General features: G+C 34.6%; 1 protein-coding gene across 1 annotated transcript; it reads left to right on the top strand.

Annotated features, from left to right (window-relative positions):
• The first annotated feature begins 492 nt into the window (after positions 1-492).
• Positions 493-7,742, top strand: LOC127874682 (BTB and MATH domain-containing protein 38-like). The gene is made up of 3 exons (XM_052419178.1): positions 493-615; positions 1,830-2,119; positions 3,117-7,742. The coding sequence occupies exons 2-3, from the start codon at positions 1,831-1,833 to the stop codon at positions 3,728-3,730; spliced, it is 903 nt and encodes a 300-aa protein (XP_052275138.1). The 5' UTR covers positions 493-615; position 1,830; the 3' UTR covers positions 3,731-7,742.
• The last annotated feature ends 9,864 nt before the right edge of the window (positions 7,743-17,606 follow it).

Below are 17,606 nucleotides of genomic sequence, written 5' to 3'. Positions count from 1 at the left end.
GGTCGCGCACATAGCGCTCGGCGGCGGCCCCTGGAAGTCGGCCTCGCGCAACAGTTGCTATATGACGTAATCGATTGCGGTCAATTTGGTATGTTAAATAATTTGGGCATCGATGGGAAACTATTAACCCTTATTCGATCTATGTACGACATGTAAAGGTCAAGAACGAGTAATAGTGAACATTTTTAGTTACCTTGAGTAATTTCTTCCCTCAACAAATACACTATATGATACAGCATTACAAGCAATTCGTTCTTTGTTCATTCTAACAGAAGAAACGAATGTACCTATAAATTTGGTGATTTTTCAAAGAGGAAAACATTGAGCGCTTTCATCGTATTTGTTGTAAAACACTAACAACGTAAACATGTCAACAAATGCATAATCGCTATATGCCGAAGTTCGTCGATTCCCATTGTTTATAGACAAATATGTTACGGTCGTTTACTATTTGTGGAAATTATATACTTAAAAACAGGGAAATTGTATTGTTTAACGCGTTGCACTATTATATAAATCATTATTGAACGCAAAAGTACAAAAAAACACAGTTGGTGATCGAAAGTACGGGACCAACCCGGTTTTAACAGAACAGAACAGAATATTTTATTAGACGTAAGCATATAAAGCTCATCGTCATAAATAAACATATACAATAACAGCATGCGTTTGAAGTAAATATAAAATACATCATTTCGAACAAAGATCAATTTAAACATACACGAAATATAACTGTTTTCGTGAGAGTGTCACATGGTAGATGACTAAATGGCTATTCCCTAAATCTGTGAACAATTATCACTTTGTCCCGTAACTTAGATTACGAGACCAGTACATCACCATTCACTGAAATGTCAGTGTCACTTCATCGAGTAAGTAACTGAAACCAGTATTTAAAGATCAGCGGTTGTGTTTATACGGGTATCCGGCAAAAAATAACAATCAGCGGGTAAAAATACGGGTGAAAGTTTTTACGAAAGATACCGGTTCGGTTAGCATGATACGAAGAAGAAGATTGAATTTTTAAAGTGCAGGTAGAAACTAAGAATAAACAAGTGTTATTTTTTTATCAGTTTAAGCATTGTTTCTTTTTCAAATATTAATAAATAAATAAATAGGATTGCCGAACCAATAGCATTCACGTCAATTATTATTTTATATTCAACTCCACAATGGCGACGTTTTAAAACAAAACGTGTATATTGAAAATTATCAACGTACAATATGAGTAAATAGTAAATGTTATATAACCTTCTCCTCTCAAAGTTAAACAAGATTTATTTTTGCTTGACGAGTTATTTATGTTTTTACCTTTGCGATATATTTCAAGAGAATGATGTTTAAATAAGGACATTCTTGACATGCACATTTAATGAGTACGTTCAACAACGTTGTGCATACCTAATTTATAGTTATATGCTATTCAGTATTTTTTTTATAAACTCAATTACTGGAAATAATGGCATTCTATATACCGGTAATCTGTCTTGATGCGCAGTTGAACATTTAATAAGGTAAAACAATTGATATTGTTACAATATATTTACTTTGCTCAACGGTTATTTCTTCATGCATAACTTATTTGGAGAGGACATAAGCCGTGAAGATGACAGAATAATAAGCCTTCGTCTGATGATGCAATGTTGAATGTGAATTCTGACTTACATTGTGCCATCTCAAAATTGATTTGCATATTTAAACTGGTATTTCATGTTATCACGTTTACTTTGATCGGGTTCTACAAGGTCAGTGATAATTGTATAAATGTAAAATTAGGATTGCTTTTTTCAGAAAGACTTGTTAATGTAGTGAGTTTCAATTCATTTTAGGATGGAGACCAGAGTTTACAAGCCGAACGAGCAGACGAAAAGTGGAGCAATCGACGTCAGTATCTTCAGTGAAGACAGTGATTTAACAGACTTAACGTTGATTGTCGAAGAGATCCGCATTCCTGTCATCAAAGCAGTATTGTCATTGTCGTCACCCGTGTTTAAAAAAATGTTTGAAGGCGAATGGAAAGAAAAGAACCAGAGTGAGGTCTATTTACCAGAGAAAAAGTTGGTTACGTTTGTTCCGTTTCTGTGCTGCCTTTACCCAAACCTTAAGGAGCGGATCACAAGTAATTGTAAACAATTTAATTGTCGTGTAGACCTACCCTTAGTTAGTTTGACTCATTTCTTCATTTCATTAACTAGTTAAATGGACAGCTTACATTCGAATTTAATGTTCCCAACATTTACTTTTTTCAAAAACATTTCCATAAACTATCACCGTGTGGCTATCAGTGTTTTTTTTATGGCAAGTTTTCGGGGCCGATATTCGGCCCCATTCCCCTCAAAAAAGAGTACATATTTTTTCCCCATTTTTAAAAAAAAATTCCCTCCAGAAGTTAAAAAAAAAAAAATTTTTTTTTTTTTTTTTTTTTTAGAAAGAACTGTCTCATAATCATGACAAATATATCTCAAATTTAATTCATAAACAACTAACAAAGTATATAACTATAATTTATATTATTTTGAATTATAATAAAGAGTTGTATTAAATAGTTTTTTCCAAATCAGTGGACTTTTCACATTAATTGCTTGTTTCTCCCAAAATGGCCAAGAAAAGGCCTGATGTATCTATATTGTGTCAATATTTGTTGATAAAATAATTCCAATTTGGTCCATTTTATTGATAAAATGCTTACATTTGCCATTTTATCGATTTAAAAGATCCCAATTAGACTCAAAATGGCTAAGAAAACTGAGACTGTGCATGAAGGCTGAACTGTCTGAAACTTATGTTGAAAAAATCTTTGACATATATTTTAATTTTAAGAAAAAGGACAAAGACATTCAGCTGTGAGTTTTATATTCATACAAACATGTGTATAAATATAATAAATATCATTACATATAAACAAGTGAATTTTTAATTTTCCCCTTTTCCTAAAAAACGACGCATTTTTTCCCCTTTGGACGGGCCCCGCCACCATTCCCCTATAAGTGAAAAAAAAACTGGGCTTTATTTAAGAAATTGTGTAGTATTAAACATGTTTTAATGGGCAAATAGAATCAAAACTGTATTTGTTATTTGCAAAAATAAAAATTATAGTGTGTTTTTGTCAATTTCAGCTGAAAATGCGGCGTTCATACTCCCATTAGCGTCTGAGTATCAAGTTGTAAAATTGATGGAACAGTGTGAAGACACTCTGCTTACTTTCATGGAGGGCACTGCGACCAATGACATGTCGTGCGAAGAAGTATGTAAATATTTAAAATTAGCTGAGCAACACGAGCGCACACGTCTGAGTGAATATTGTGTTCTACGGTTGTCGAGGTTTCCACTCTATAAAAGGAAAAAGTGTCTCACTGAAAACAATATTTCCTTGGAAAATCAATGTAAGATAGCAGAAGCTCAGTGTAAAAGACATGAACTTGATGAAAAAGATGTCAAGTCGCTTATTTACTTGTTTCCGGAAAAGACAATCTTCCAGCAAATAAGAGATATAGGAAGTACAGGCAACCCCTGTTATGAGAATAGCATTGAACATTCATTTACGTCTGTTCGCGTGTCTTACTATATGTATGGTAAAGATTCCAAGATATACAGAGATATGCTTAAACGTTTGAAAAAGAATGTATGCAACAAAGATAAAAAGTTTCTTCCCACATACTCAGATTTCGAATATTTACCAGAAGATTTAAAAAATGACTTACAGCGTGTAATTCCTGGTTTTAGAAAGTAGTCACGTGGTATGGCCACAATATGATCAATTGATCATGTGCATAATAGAGTGATACTTATGAAGACATTAACAACTAGGGGTGTGGCATTCATATTTTGTTTCATTATTATACTATATAAAACGTTTTTAAAATTAGTGTTAACAAACTTAGTTGTAGTACAAGTTAACCGATATATCTCGTTCATTGGTTAACAACAATTTTTCAACCTATTGTTTTTTAAAATATGAAATTTAGTGTGTCGACTCACAAAGTATAATATTTGTAATAGGCTTTATGTATTATAACATGATGTTAAAAGACATGGATGCACCCTTATGCAATTTTTGTCTCAAAACTCCGCTTATTTCGATATAATTCACCGAAATAGTAAACATCAAAAAATAAAATGGTGATTATTTTGACTTTATATGAGTTTAATCACAATCGCCCTTATACTGTTCTTTTCAAGTCCAAAATTGCTTATTTTGTAAAAATAACCATACGTCTGCTTACCTTAACAATTCACCAAAATTCAAAATAGCGTCGTATGCGTATGTATTAAATTGTACTGTTGCATCGCTCAAATAACTTTTGTAACAATTATGAGGTCGCCGTGGCATAATGGATATGATGTCCGCCTAGCAACCGTGGGTCACGGTTTCGATCTCCACTTCGGAGCGTTCTTTAGATCTTCCCCAAAGACACGAAGTACTGGTTGTAGGCCCAGGAAACGGACTCGAGAGCGTTTGAATAAGCCTGAGGCTTTTGATGCAATCGAGCTAAAATAAGTAGGTTTAAACTAATTCATTTGGGGAACATTTTTTTATGTATATGACATCAATTTATTTCACACTTTAAGCAAACTATGTAATGTTGTAATACAAAATTTTTATAAGTAGGTTATGTATCAATATTCAGAGGATGTTAACAGACCAGTTAGCAGTAAGGGTGTATTTGGAAAATCTACGTCTGTACAGGCATTTTTCGAAATTATATTGTAGAGACAGTTATTGTTAAAATTACAGTTACTAATGAAGGGCGATTGCTTAAATCAGAAATAACCACAATACATGTAAAATAGGGAGATAAAAGTATGTGCCGTTATATAATGGACAATTAACCTGCTGTTGGTGATGAAACCAGGAACTGCTTAAATTGCCACTTTGTTATGTTGTAAGACAACGGTTCTTGGTAAAATGGTTGTACCTATTTGTAGACTTCCATACATAGAATTATTCTGTCCATTTATGACCTTGATATTTTTGTGCCTGTTATCTTGTTTTAAAAGAAAAAAAAATGTTACATGTAAATACAAATTATGTATGCACGAACTTGTATACAATCTGAAGCTTAGATGGTTTAAAATTGTATATGGTATTGTGTCTTAAGTTTTAAGGTAAAGCTTTTTGACTTTTCACTGATAAAGAATGGCTCTAAACCCCTTTAACTGTAAATATGTTATATACTTTAATCCTAATGATTACATAGGTTTTAGCTAGTTCCCGTACGTTTAATGACATAGAACCAGGAGTTAGTAGGACACAAAAAAGGATCATGTAATAAGAATAGCAATGTTGTCTCTATAATTAAAACATGATGATGAGTATCCATACCATGAAAAAACTACATTCCTAAAAGTTTCTAATTTTCAGTGCTCTGTCGCTTGTTTTGAAAAGGTCTATATCGTTTTCTTTTTTTAGTATCAACAACCATCCGTTCGAACCTTGTTGTTTTTCCCATCCGTGAACAGGGCTTATTAACCTCTGGGTGTTTATTTTTAGCAATACAAATATTTGCTTCAGAGATCGAATGCTGAAAGCTTTCTACAACATATTTACGTTATGTAAAATGTGTAGAAGCATGGACCAATAATTACGTAATTTCAGTAATTTATTTATTAACTTTTTTAGAGTCTTTTAATATAGGTAACATGCGGATCATATATATGTATAAACTACAAATTCTATTTGTAACTTCTAATTCTGGTAACTAAAACTTGTCAGAAGATCTTTTATAAGATAGGTCCCAGAATAATTCACGAGCCTCCTTTGGGTTTTTAACCAGGTTTTCCGAAGGAAAAAACTGGTTATTAGATTGGCGAATGCGGGCGGGCTGGCTGGCGGGCTGGCGGGCGGGCGGAACAAGCTTGTCCGGGCCATAACTATGTCGTTCATTGTCAGATTTTAAAATCATTTGGCACATTTGTTCACCATCATTGGACAATGTGTCGCGCGAAATAATTACGTCGATATCTCCAAGGTCAAGGTCACACTTTGAGTTCAAAGGTCAAAAATGGCCATAAATGAGCTTGTCCTGGCCATAACTATGTCATTCATTGTGAGATTTTAAAATCCTTTGGCACATTTGTTCACCATCATGGGACGGTGTGTCGCACGAAAGAATCACGTCAATATCTCCAATGTCAAGGTCGCCACGACTAAAAATATATATTTTTAAAAAACAAACTTACAAAGGGGGTTAATTTTGTTTGTTCATTTCAAAAGTTCAGTTTGAGTTTTCTCCATTTATCAGATTTTTTTTTCACAATGAAAACCTGGTTTTGTGACAATTTTGTCCCTTGTCATTATTTTTGTTTTCAGTTTTCACAAAGAGATTTCACTTGCAGAGGTTTGTTGATAGCTCCTTCTTAATCAAATTGCAAGCGATGCAATTAAGAATGGTGTAATAAGTAAGATTTCAATTGCAGATACAGAGGTCTCGACATTATATAAACAGGAAACAATTTTTTAAAGACTGTGAACGTAGTTTGTTGATTGTGTGTATTTTATACTTAATCTCGAGTCCAATAATGGAATCTGATTTAATATTAATAACGTTATTTCATATTATATAGATACACTGTTTAAGAAATGAACTACATTAATTTGGCGTTGCTTATTGTTTTAAAGCACTCTCAATTGTTTCTTTGTAAGCACTGAATGTTCCTATGTAATTTATAACTGAGTAAGTGGCGAAAGCATACTTACTGGTATGTATGTTTTATTACTTAAGTTTGTGATGAAATTATGTTTAATGACGTAAGATCTAAAGTTTATTTGACTATTTAATTAGCCTTTAACCTTTTACGAGTACTTATGATATGTTCTATTCTTAACAATCCTCACACGTTTAAAATGACCATATTGTTTTTTCTTGGTCTGCCATTTCAAGTTTTGTGATCATCTGATTTCAAATAAAGCTATAAATTCTGTCAGATTATTAATGTATTGTCATCAATTGCATTAATTTAGCGTTTATTGATGCATTTATACACATATAAGGTAAAAGTGTATGTATGTTTGTATGCTATAGTTAATGTAATATTGTTAAATTTTACTTTTATTTAGTTTTTCCCCAGTTGTCCTGCCGTGCAAGATATCATGTCATTGATCAATGACAACATCGGTAGATTTATGCTCATAATATAATTTATGCAAGATTATACAAGAACAATTTAGAACATAAATTTATCAGTTCAAATATAGGTGTAAGACTCCAAAATCATAATGTAAATGCTTGAAAATATTCGCAACAAACTCATTTTGAAAAAAATACACAGTATTAACGGGTAAATTTTATTAAAAGCACGTTATTGTGCCAGATGTAAGATTACTTATTTCTCAGCAAGCCATTGTTACAGCAGGGATGCATTGTTGACATCGGCAGTGCTGCATGTGTATGTCAGTCCAAACGTCAGTGCACTCACTACCAGATGATTTATTTCATAGTTAACTTTTTCAATAAAAATAGGTGTGTCAAGTTCGGGAAACACAGAATTTTAGAAGTTAAAATCATTATATACACAGAAATCTTCTTCTAAAGTACACAAATCTGACATACTGTTTCTAAGATTGTCAAACAGTTTTGTAATCTGAAGATAGTATGACGTTATTTGTCATTTGAAAACTCGCCAAAACTCCCTTGGTTTGTGTTTTAATCAATTTTCAATCTCTATATGTTTTACCTATAATAATATGTCTTTTTTCTTGTGAATTAAGTCCTTATAATATATATTGCTTGTACATAAACGTTCCCTGTTTTAATCAGTTTTGCTTTGAGGTAAACATACGTACAGCGATTTGGTACAAATCTCATTCAGTATCGTTGTAAAACCATGTTGCATGCTTTATACAGATTTTTACATTAAAACTATGGTTCGAATTATACTTACATGATTAAGATATAACGGGTCCGCAACATTGCGAATGGTAAGAGTAAAACTATTCAAAACAGCATTAATTGACGATCTACTTGAGTAATTTAAACGTTGCACAACGGTATAAAATACACGTTACATGCAAATAATAATAATAATAATAATAATAATAATAATAATAATAAATAATAATCCATGAAATAAATGCTATTGTAACTCAGTCCCATTTTTACTTGACATCTGTGTAGGATTGATTCTCAGACGAAACATAATTACATAATAAGGAAAATTTAACGGGCATGATTACTTAATTCTTTACAACCACGCTCGGTAAAATCCGATATATTTGAGAAGCTGTTTCCTTTTGTCAATAAATTATTGGTCAATGACAAACGTACCGCGATTTGAATAAAAAGTTTTATTACAGCTATTGCCAACTCTGCCGATCAAATCATTTAACGCCATGACTATTACGTGAACTGTCTTAAGAGGCTCTAACTGAGGTGCTATCTTGTAAGTATTCAGAGTCATCATATACAGTATTAATTCCATCTTGTACAATATACATTTAGTCGCATTTATTGCCAACTGATGTTTAGGTCTCCAGTTACACAAATTTTACCAAATGTAGAAGAATAAGTAGTATAATTTTCTAAAATTTTGAACAGATCTACATTAAATGTATTATATACTGGAGACTCTTGACCGCATATATAAGTTGAAAAGATAAAAAAGTCTTTTGAGATATTAAACAATTTGCGGTGATTTCTTCTACCAAATTATTATGTCATAATATTTTTTTACGATTTATACACCATCAGCTAGTTCTTTTTTAATATCCAATTCCACCACTATTTCCACGAGTTTTTCTGACGTCAAATTTTCTACATAAGTTAAAATGCAAATAACCACTTACATCAATATCATTAGAGCTATTAGAACAAGATTCGGTCAAAATACGTGTCATGGGTGCAAAACCTATTTACAACATTATGACATGACTTATTAATATCACAAAGTCCGTTAATATTTCACGACAGGATTTTACCTACACCACCACCGTGGCCCTACGCTCGCAACGGGGTTCCATCAATGTAGAGCTCAAAGACGCGGTATGCGGTGACGTTCAATGCTCTCCATATTTTCCTGACCATTTCCCTGTATTGACCAGTCGCCAACTCCGCCCACATTTTGTCGATCAGCCAATCAGATATCGATTTTTCACACACCCCTCAGCAACGCTTATCTGGCCGCCATTTTGTCCGACAAACAAAGCGTGTTGTACATATGGAATGGACGTTATTTTTAAGAGTTTGCACAGATTTTATATCAAATGCATGATCATTACTGTTCGATCATTATTCAAAATTGTAGGTGCTATACATACTTTATAAAAGGTTATTATTTTATCTTTATTTCTTGAACATATGAACGAGTAATGAGAAAACAAACACAATAAATAGTCTAACCACACCAGGTGTGTGTTCTATAAAACGTGTTATACCGTTTGATGCACAATATTCTCGGTCAGCTGCTGGAGCGTGCGCGTCGCGACCGAGGCGAGAGTCGCCCGCAGAAGATTTTCTCACCTGTACATATTTCCTTATAGAGGGGAACTTCTGCGGATGGCTCTGCTAATCCAGCAGAGTCCGTCACCCTCGAGCCGGACGTCTTCTACACTGCTGGGATTGCTGTCTTCTCCAAGATGCAGCGGACTTGTCACCCGCTGTTTATCGTCGAGAGTTCGCCGGCCCGGACCTGCCAGAGGTCCCGTCTGAAGAGGGCCGGGGACGGCGGGACAGCAAGACCACCAGTGTGGGGGACATACGGGACGGTCCTGGGTTTTGCGCTTGCGAGGAGGGAACCCAAGAACATCGAGGGGGTGGCTTTAAAGAGGGACCCCGGGGCGGCGGTACCTAGTGCGCTCAACGCGCTGGGGAAACCGTCTCGGGGATGAAGACGACGGCTGATGACAACAAGTGGGCCATAAAGGCGGAGCTGTGTGCTGCAGCGGTGCTGCGTTCAGACATGAATTTGTCTTTTGAGATTGTCTAACTACCAGTGCACATTAAGGTCTCATTGGCCACCGTGCACTGGTCTATTTGGATCTAAATTATTTCTTTGGCGAATACCCGGGAAGCCGGGGTAAATTTGACCTACTTTGGCTCTAAATTAATCTTTCTCCCCAGAAAGGTCACAGGGGCAGGTCGGGCTACTATAACCTCGTGAAGAGGCCAGTAGGACCTGTAAATAAACTCTGAAATACACACAAGATGCACAATATTATTAAGCAGTTTGGGCAACATGATAATTGCCACACGTGCTTATTAATCTCAGCGTAATTGTCGATGATTAATAAATAACAGTATGTTGCGTGGATCTCAGAATGAAGGAACATTAAGGCATTGTTAGGTACTGTACACAAGAAAAGAAAACTATTTAATTACTTAAATGATTTCCAATTATATATTTATTTTCTGTGGATCATAAACAAGGGAAATCATTATAAATTGTTAACTTAAATATTGTTTTAACTAAAGTAAACAACAAAAAGGTGATTTCAACGCGGCTTAGCCAGCTTAAAGCGACTTCAAGTGTAAAATGTACGGCTTATGATACAACAACAACATTTCTAATACAACATATATTGATACGGGGAGAAATGTAAAAATTGCAATTAACATATAAGGGCCATCTTGTTATAAATAAGCAAATGCATAATATGCTAAATGTATTCAATTCGAATGTTCGTGAACAGCACCGTAATACCAACATTTCATTTGTTGATAGTGAAATGTAACAGGTTCGCATTAGACATAAATGAATTAAAATGCATATTAGACTATCTGTTAATGAAACCATGAAATTAGGCCTGTATTAAATTATGGTTACAATAAAAATTTAATTTATATATAAATAAAAAAAATCGGTGTCTTTTTAAAAATAACACAATAAAACAAAGATCTAAACATTTTTTAATAAACAAAAAACCCATCATGATATGGATATGTCATTTGCATTTAATAAAAATATTTTCAAAATTGTATATGAATAGCCACCGGTTTCACTGTCAGACGGTTGAATACAAGTTCAAAATCAATATGAAATAAATGCTCATTTTTACAACGGATTTTTCATCAACTCCCTATATAATATGTATAAGAAACGTTTCTGATAGTCAGTCTGCCGTTAACTCATTTATTTTGATTACGCCATTTCTCTCTAAAGTTTTTGTGATTGTATTAACGTTTTACAAAGCAGTTTAGTTTAGTGTGCGGCTTTAATAATTTATATTATAGAAAAGAGCATAATACATCATTACAAATATAGAAATTCCCTCACGTAATCCGTTATAATTGCGATCTGCTTGTCGGAGTTTTCTTATCACTAGACCACGTGACTATGTGGGCGGAGCGATCGATAATTTGGCGACTGGTCAATTGGAAGAACGCAAACTTTGCCACAAATGGAGCATGAAGAACTATCGTTGGCAAAATCGAAATAATAATTGTTACCGTATTAATACTTACGCAACCGTAAGATCCTTTCGTTTCCACCGTACTCATCATTATTTCAATCATCTGAAGGCTTTGAGTTAACCCACTCACTTATTTCCTGGGTATACTGGTTTTCGAGTACACGCACCTGACTGAAAATTACCCTACCTGACTAAGCGTTAAGGGAAAATGACCGTACGTAGAAATGGTTTCAGTACCGATTCCATCACAAGTCATGTAAGCATTGTGTGAATCGCCCCGGGATTCTTAATCAGTTGAGCTGGTCCTGCCGACCATTTCATGCTTTTTTAGATTCCTCATGAAAAAATTCAATAAAAATTCAAAATTTCATTTAAATATATGTTACAGAACAGGAGTTATGAAACAAATAGTATTTTGAAGAAACGGTTTCGCGAACTGTCATTCCAGTTGCTTCACCGAAATTGCGTTTTTTTCTCTTACTTTAAACCTTCATAACTTTGGTTCTAGATAAGTCATTTTAACAATTTAAACAAATTTTATAAAGCTCTTTAAATTGTATTGTAATACACCTATTTACAAATACAATAAAGAATATCTAAGACAAAAGTGAGGTTGCTAATTCATAAAACCTTCACCTTTCAGCTATGTTACATGGCAGATAAGCATGCTACAGAGGGTTACTAAAAGAGCCAAATGGTACATAAAAAGCTGTAAATATGTGACAATCACAGGAAAGTATAGATGTGCATGGTTACAACTTCTAGCTAGGATAACACAACAATTAACTACAAATACAGCATAAAAGCAATGGTCTCTCACCACTTGAATAAGAATAAAAAAAATAAAAATCCGACCTAGCTAACCTATTTTTGGGGGGCATGTCACAGGAACCAGACATATTTTTTGGCAACCTTCTTGATCTGCTATTCATAATTGATAAAATATCAAATAAGAAACACACTGTTAATTTTTATTATGAACACTACAGATGGATACGGAAAATGTAAATACATAACTTTAAAAGTGTTTTGCGCATCAACTCGTTTGACCTCGAGTTCGATAAAATAACTTGTATTGACATAATATAAAAGCTTTTGTTGTGTTAATGTCGGACAATGCGTTCCCTTTAATGACGAATCTTTTAATTTTCTCAGACTTTGATTGCCGTAAAGAATGTACCGACATTTATAAAAGTTCATTAGCCATTTTTAAACTTAAATTGTAAAGAAGTGAAAAAAAGCTTTTGAACTACTATGGCTGGTTTAAAAACAAATCAAATTATTAATATTAGTATAATATAGAAGTATGTTGGACATTGTAAAATACAATTCCCAAATCACATTCTTGATTGTGACAAAATTTTGAATTTATATATTTTTCTTCAGTTTTCACTAAGATTTTTTATAAATACAGACATGCTACTATTGCTGTTTCTGGGAAACATTCTGTTGTTCACTTCAGATAGCGGCGATCTTTTGTATTCACGGGTGCTAACAACGCAATAGTATAAGGTTAAGTTTGTTTACATTCACAGTTCTCAATTAATGAAACGTTGAACATGAGTTCACCAAATGCTACAGGTATATTAAAGACAACAACAAAAATGCTTTAAAACCGCTAAAACCGAATATAGAAAACAACTAAATATAACAAGCAATATCCTTCCTTTAAAAGGAAGTCGGCGTAAATGCTGACTTTGAATTAAAGTTTGCAATTCACGTTTCTAAATAATTAAATTGAAAAAAAAGTTTAACTATTGTGTTTGTTAACATGTTAGTCACATATTCACCGCATGAAATGTGTGTTATCAACTTATCATCGTCAAACCACACATTAGTGTAAGTAGATAAAAATTATACTACGGGAGTACCACGTATTAGTGTAAGTAGATACAAATTATACTGCGGGAATGCACATCATATGTGTCCTGACATGCCTTATTATAATTGTATTTGTTCACCATCGAAATATATCGTATGTTAATATTTGATTTACACGCAGTTTTCTTTCGTCAACACATTTAAATCACACTTTCATAGCCGCGTCATGCGAAAATGAGTCTTATGCGTTTCGGCCAGCATAGCTTAAGCCCAATCTTTGCATTTGCGCAGTCAGGTCAGAGGCCATGCTCTTCTCTATAAAATCACCAAATGTGTTATGATCTCATTATGTATCTCCTGACCAGACTGACAGATGCGCAGGCTGAGTGGTCTATACATATGATGGGTGCATATGGAATAAGACCCGTTTTCGCATGACGACGGTCATTAAAAATCTCATCGCGAATTGTAAATGGCACATTTAAGCAAAATGCTTTTCGATACAAAATTGTATTCAAAATAGCAAACTTGTAAATAAGGTCAGCCTATCCAGGCGTATAGGAACGATTTCTAGACGTGCTGACCGAGTATGGCAAACATTTGTGGTTGGGTAATTAAACGATTTTCCCCTTATCGTGACACTATACTATTTGTTTGTTTTCTCATCTTGAAAGCAAAACTGTGTTTATCGATAGTTGATTATATATTACCCGGACGATTTAGTGAACGAGCACCGACCCTGAAATTCTGCAAGATGGATTTTACGCGTAATTGTAACCGGGCAACAATTTGTGTTAGTTGAACATACACAGAGTAATCCGGAATTCATTACACTGAATAGTGATAAATCCTTTGCGTTGAGCACAGACACAGTGATGTAGCAATTTGTTTAAATGTACTTGTTTTTCATAATTCATAAGTAAACGTTTAATAGTTCGCATGAATGCGTTCGATGCCCATTGTAAATATACACATCTGCAAATACAAAGTTAAAAACATTCTTTCATATGATGATTTTGCATTCGTTTGGAACGTATTAGAAGCCAAGCCTTATAAACATTTTAATACAATGTACGCCAACATATTTTTGTTAAAGATGTCACAGAAAAAAAACAACAAGTTTCGAAAATGTATGTAAATATTTGAACTGTGACGAGCAATCGCATCGGTGGACGTCCGTAAGGGATGCCTGCTCTCCCCAGTCCTGTTTAACATTTTATTGAAAAAATTAAGGCAGACGACTCTTCAAGACCACAACACCTCTATTTACATCGGTGGGATACCCATCTCCAACTTTAAGATTCGCTAATTACACTGACCTCATGGATGGCATCAGCAGTGAACTACAAGATCGCACCAACAGACTGTATGAAAGAGCAAGAGTATACGCGATGGAGGTCAGCATGAAGAAGTCGAAGATCATGGTGAACAGCACGGCCAAAAGCAGTGCAGACATCACGATAAACGACGAGAAGCCAGAAGAAGTGACCTGCTTTTAGTGCATGGGGGAAACCATGTCTTAGGACGGTACCAGAACCGCTGAGGTCCATATAAGTAAGCCCATGCCTACCACAGCGATGGCCAGACTGAACAGGTTGTGGGCAAGCAGCTCCATAAGCTTCCCCATCAAGTTCGGGTCTTTAAGTCCCTCGTAGTCTCCATCCTACTGTACGGCTGTGAGACATTGATGCTTCACGCGGTCGCAGAGCGCAGAATACAGACATTTGAACACAAGTGTCTCCGAAGACTGCCCCGCATCTCCTACTTGGAGCACACGGCCGATGAGTTCGTCCAGAACATGACTGCAACACTACTGGCGACCGTCAAACGACGAAAGCTTGCTGGGTTTGAACACGTCTCCAGGCACGATTCGCTGTGACTTGCTTCATGGTGCGCTAGAGGGAGGTCTTCGACTAAGACGTCAGAGGACAATGTGAATGCGTCGAAATAACTCCCCATGGATAAATTACTCTTAGCAGCACATAACAGACCTAACTGGCAGAGGATTTCTGTATCGTCGTCCTTCATTTGCCTCCAAAAGACTAGACCGGTAAGGGGAATGATGATGATGATGATGATGATGATGATAATAATGATGACGATGATGATGATGATGATGATGATAAAGATGATGGTGATGACGAGCATTTACATTGTTTCCTTTCAGGGTGTAATATTGACAAACGAGAAACAGCTTTTCAGAATAATTCGATTCAGAGGCGAATTAAAAGAAGGCAAAAATGACAGTTACACAACGGGAATTGATCCCCTTTCTTTCTTCAGAAATACTCTTAAATGCTCTGAACTCCATATTTTTTCGATTTGTCAGGAGTAAATTTTTATCACAAATACAATTGTTCGACATTAACATGAACTACATGTTTATCAGTTGACACATATTAATAATAACTTGAGAAACACTGAAATCCCATAGCATTTTTTGCAGGTGCTAAAGATTTGAGCCTTTGACCTAGTAACCCCAATTTCTATAGGGCTCATCTACTGTCCAAGGACAATACACATGTGAAGTATCAAGCCAATCGGTCAATTCGTTGACGAGTTATTTACCTAAAACTATTTTCACACTTAGTGTGATAGTGACCTTGACATTTGACCTAGTGACCCCAATTTCTATACGGGTCATCTACTGTCCACGGCCAATGCACACATAAAGTATCAAGCCAATCAGTCAATTGGTTGACGAGTTATTGATCAGAAACAATTTTCACACTTCATGTGATATTGACCTTGACCTTTGACCTAGTGACCTCAATTTCAATAAGTATCATCTACTGTCCAATGCCAATGCACATGTGAAGTATCAAGATAATTGGTAAATTCTTTGAAGTATTATTGATCGGAAACAATTTTCATACGTAGTGTCATAGTGACCTTGACCTTTGACATAGTGACCTCAATTTCAATAGGTGTCATCTACTATCAAAGCGAAATGCACATGTGAAGTATCAAGCCAATCGGTCAATTTGTTGACGAGTTATTGAGCAAAAACGATTATCACAATTAGTGCGCTAATGACCTTGTCCTTTGACCTAGTGACCCAAATTTTTATAGGCCAATGCACATGTGAAGTATCAAGCCAATCGACCAATTCGTTGACAAGTTATTGATTGGAAACGATTTTCGCACTTAGTGTGATAGTGACCTTGACCTTTGACCTAGTGACCCCTCTTTCAAAAGGGGTCATCTACTGTCCAAGGCCAACACACATGTGAAGTATCAAGAAAATCGGTTACTTCGTTGGCAAGTGATTTATCAGACGATTTTCATACTTAAGTGTGCTAGTGACCTTGACCTTTGACCTAGTGACCCCAATATCTATATGGGTCACCAACTGTCCGAGGCCAATGCACATGTGAAGTATCAAGCCAATCGTTCAATACGTTGACGAGTTATGCATCGGAAACCAACTGGTATACCGACATTCAGACTCTTCTTTGAAGAGGGGTATAATAAAGAATCAATAACAATCATTAACTGTGCATTTTTCTCAAAAGTGTGTGAAAAGATTTGAAGTAATTTTGTGTTTTTGAACAATTATTAATGTGAATTTGAATTAATATATCAAATTTTAAATGGACATCATTTTGGTGATTTTCTCAGTCAAAACTGTTAATTTCATATTCTAAATATATTATTGTTATATTCATTCTAATATTTTAGTACAAAAAGCACTTTTCCAGAACTTTTTTATGGACAGTAATGGCATACTAGTCTTTTATCATTCTGACTGCATTTATAAAATGTGTTCATGCAAGCATGGACAAGGTTTCATTTTTTGAGTATTTAAAAAATCAAATTAAATATGTAACTTTGACGTAAAATCTTCTTTTATATCCAAGTGTCAATTACAGTTATAAATTAAAACAGCATATTATACATTATTGAAAAGATTATTCTCAGATTTATGGCTTAAGAGTTATTCTGACTTCGCATAGTGTAGTTAATTGAAAATTGTATTGAACTGTATAGGAAGATATAGCCAATCCTGTTACATGTAATGTGCATTAAATGCACTTTTTCTTGTAATAAAATACTTAAGTGATACATAAATTATCCTGTCATAACGTTTTCTTTTGAAATGTGACACTTATGACATTTGCACCAGCAATATGAGATATAATTTGTGCTCATTCGCTTTCACATTACACTTTATTATTTGTATGAATCATATTTTCTGCTAAGAAAATATTGTATCTGCCACTAGAGCTACTGTTTTGTTGTATGAAAATTTTGTTCCCATGCCAGTGTCAATCGACGACTAGGCTTCCCGTGCCAGAACGAAAGCGAAAGTAGGCATTGTTTAAGTATAATTGATGAAAATTACTATATAGCGTACATTGAACGTAAGGATTTGATCATAAAGATGATATCAATGACACTAGATATTTGATATATTAGTGAAAAGCAATGTTAAAAAGTC

Source organism: Dreissena polymorpha, chromosome 3, assembly GCF_020536995.1.
Source record: "Dreissena polymorpha isolate Duluth1 chromosome 3, UMN_Dpol_1.0, whole genome shotgun sequence".
Lineage (NCBI taxonomy): Eukaryota > Metazoa > Mollusca > Bivalvia > Myida > Dreissenidae > Dreissena > Dreissena polymorpha.
The sequence above is the reverse complement of the archived record's forward strand: the minus strand, read 5'-3'. Positions and strand labels throughout refer to the sequence as shown.

Bases quoted from the DNA above. Each gene is read 5' to 3' on its own strand.
- LOC127874682 (XM_052419178.1), top strand. From the start codon at position 1,831: ATGGAGACCAGAGTTTACAAGCCGAACGAGCAGACGAAAAGTGGAGCA. The intron at 2,120-3,116 runs GTAATTGTAAAC...TGTCAATTTCAG, and splicing joins CCTTAAGGAGCGGATCACAA to CTGAAAATGCGGCGTTCATA.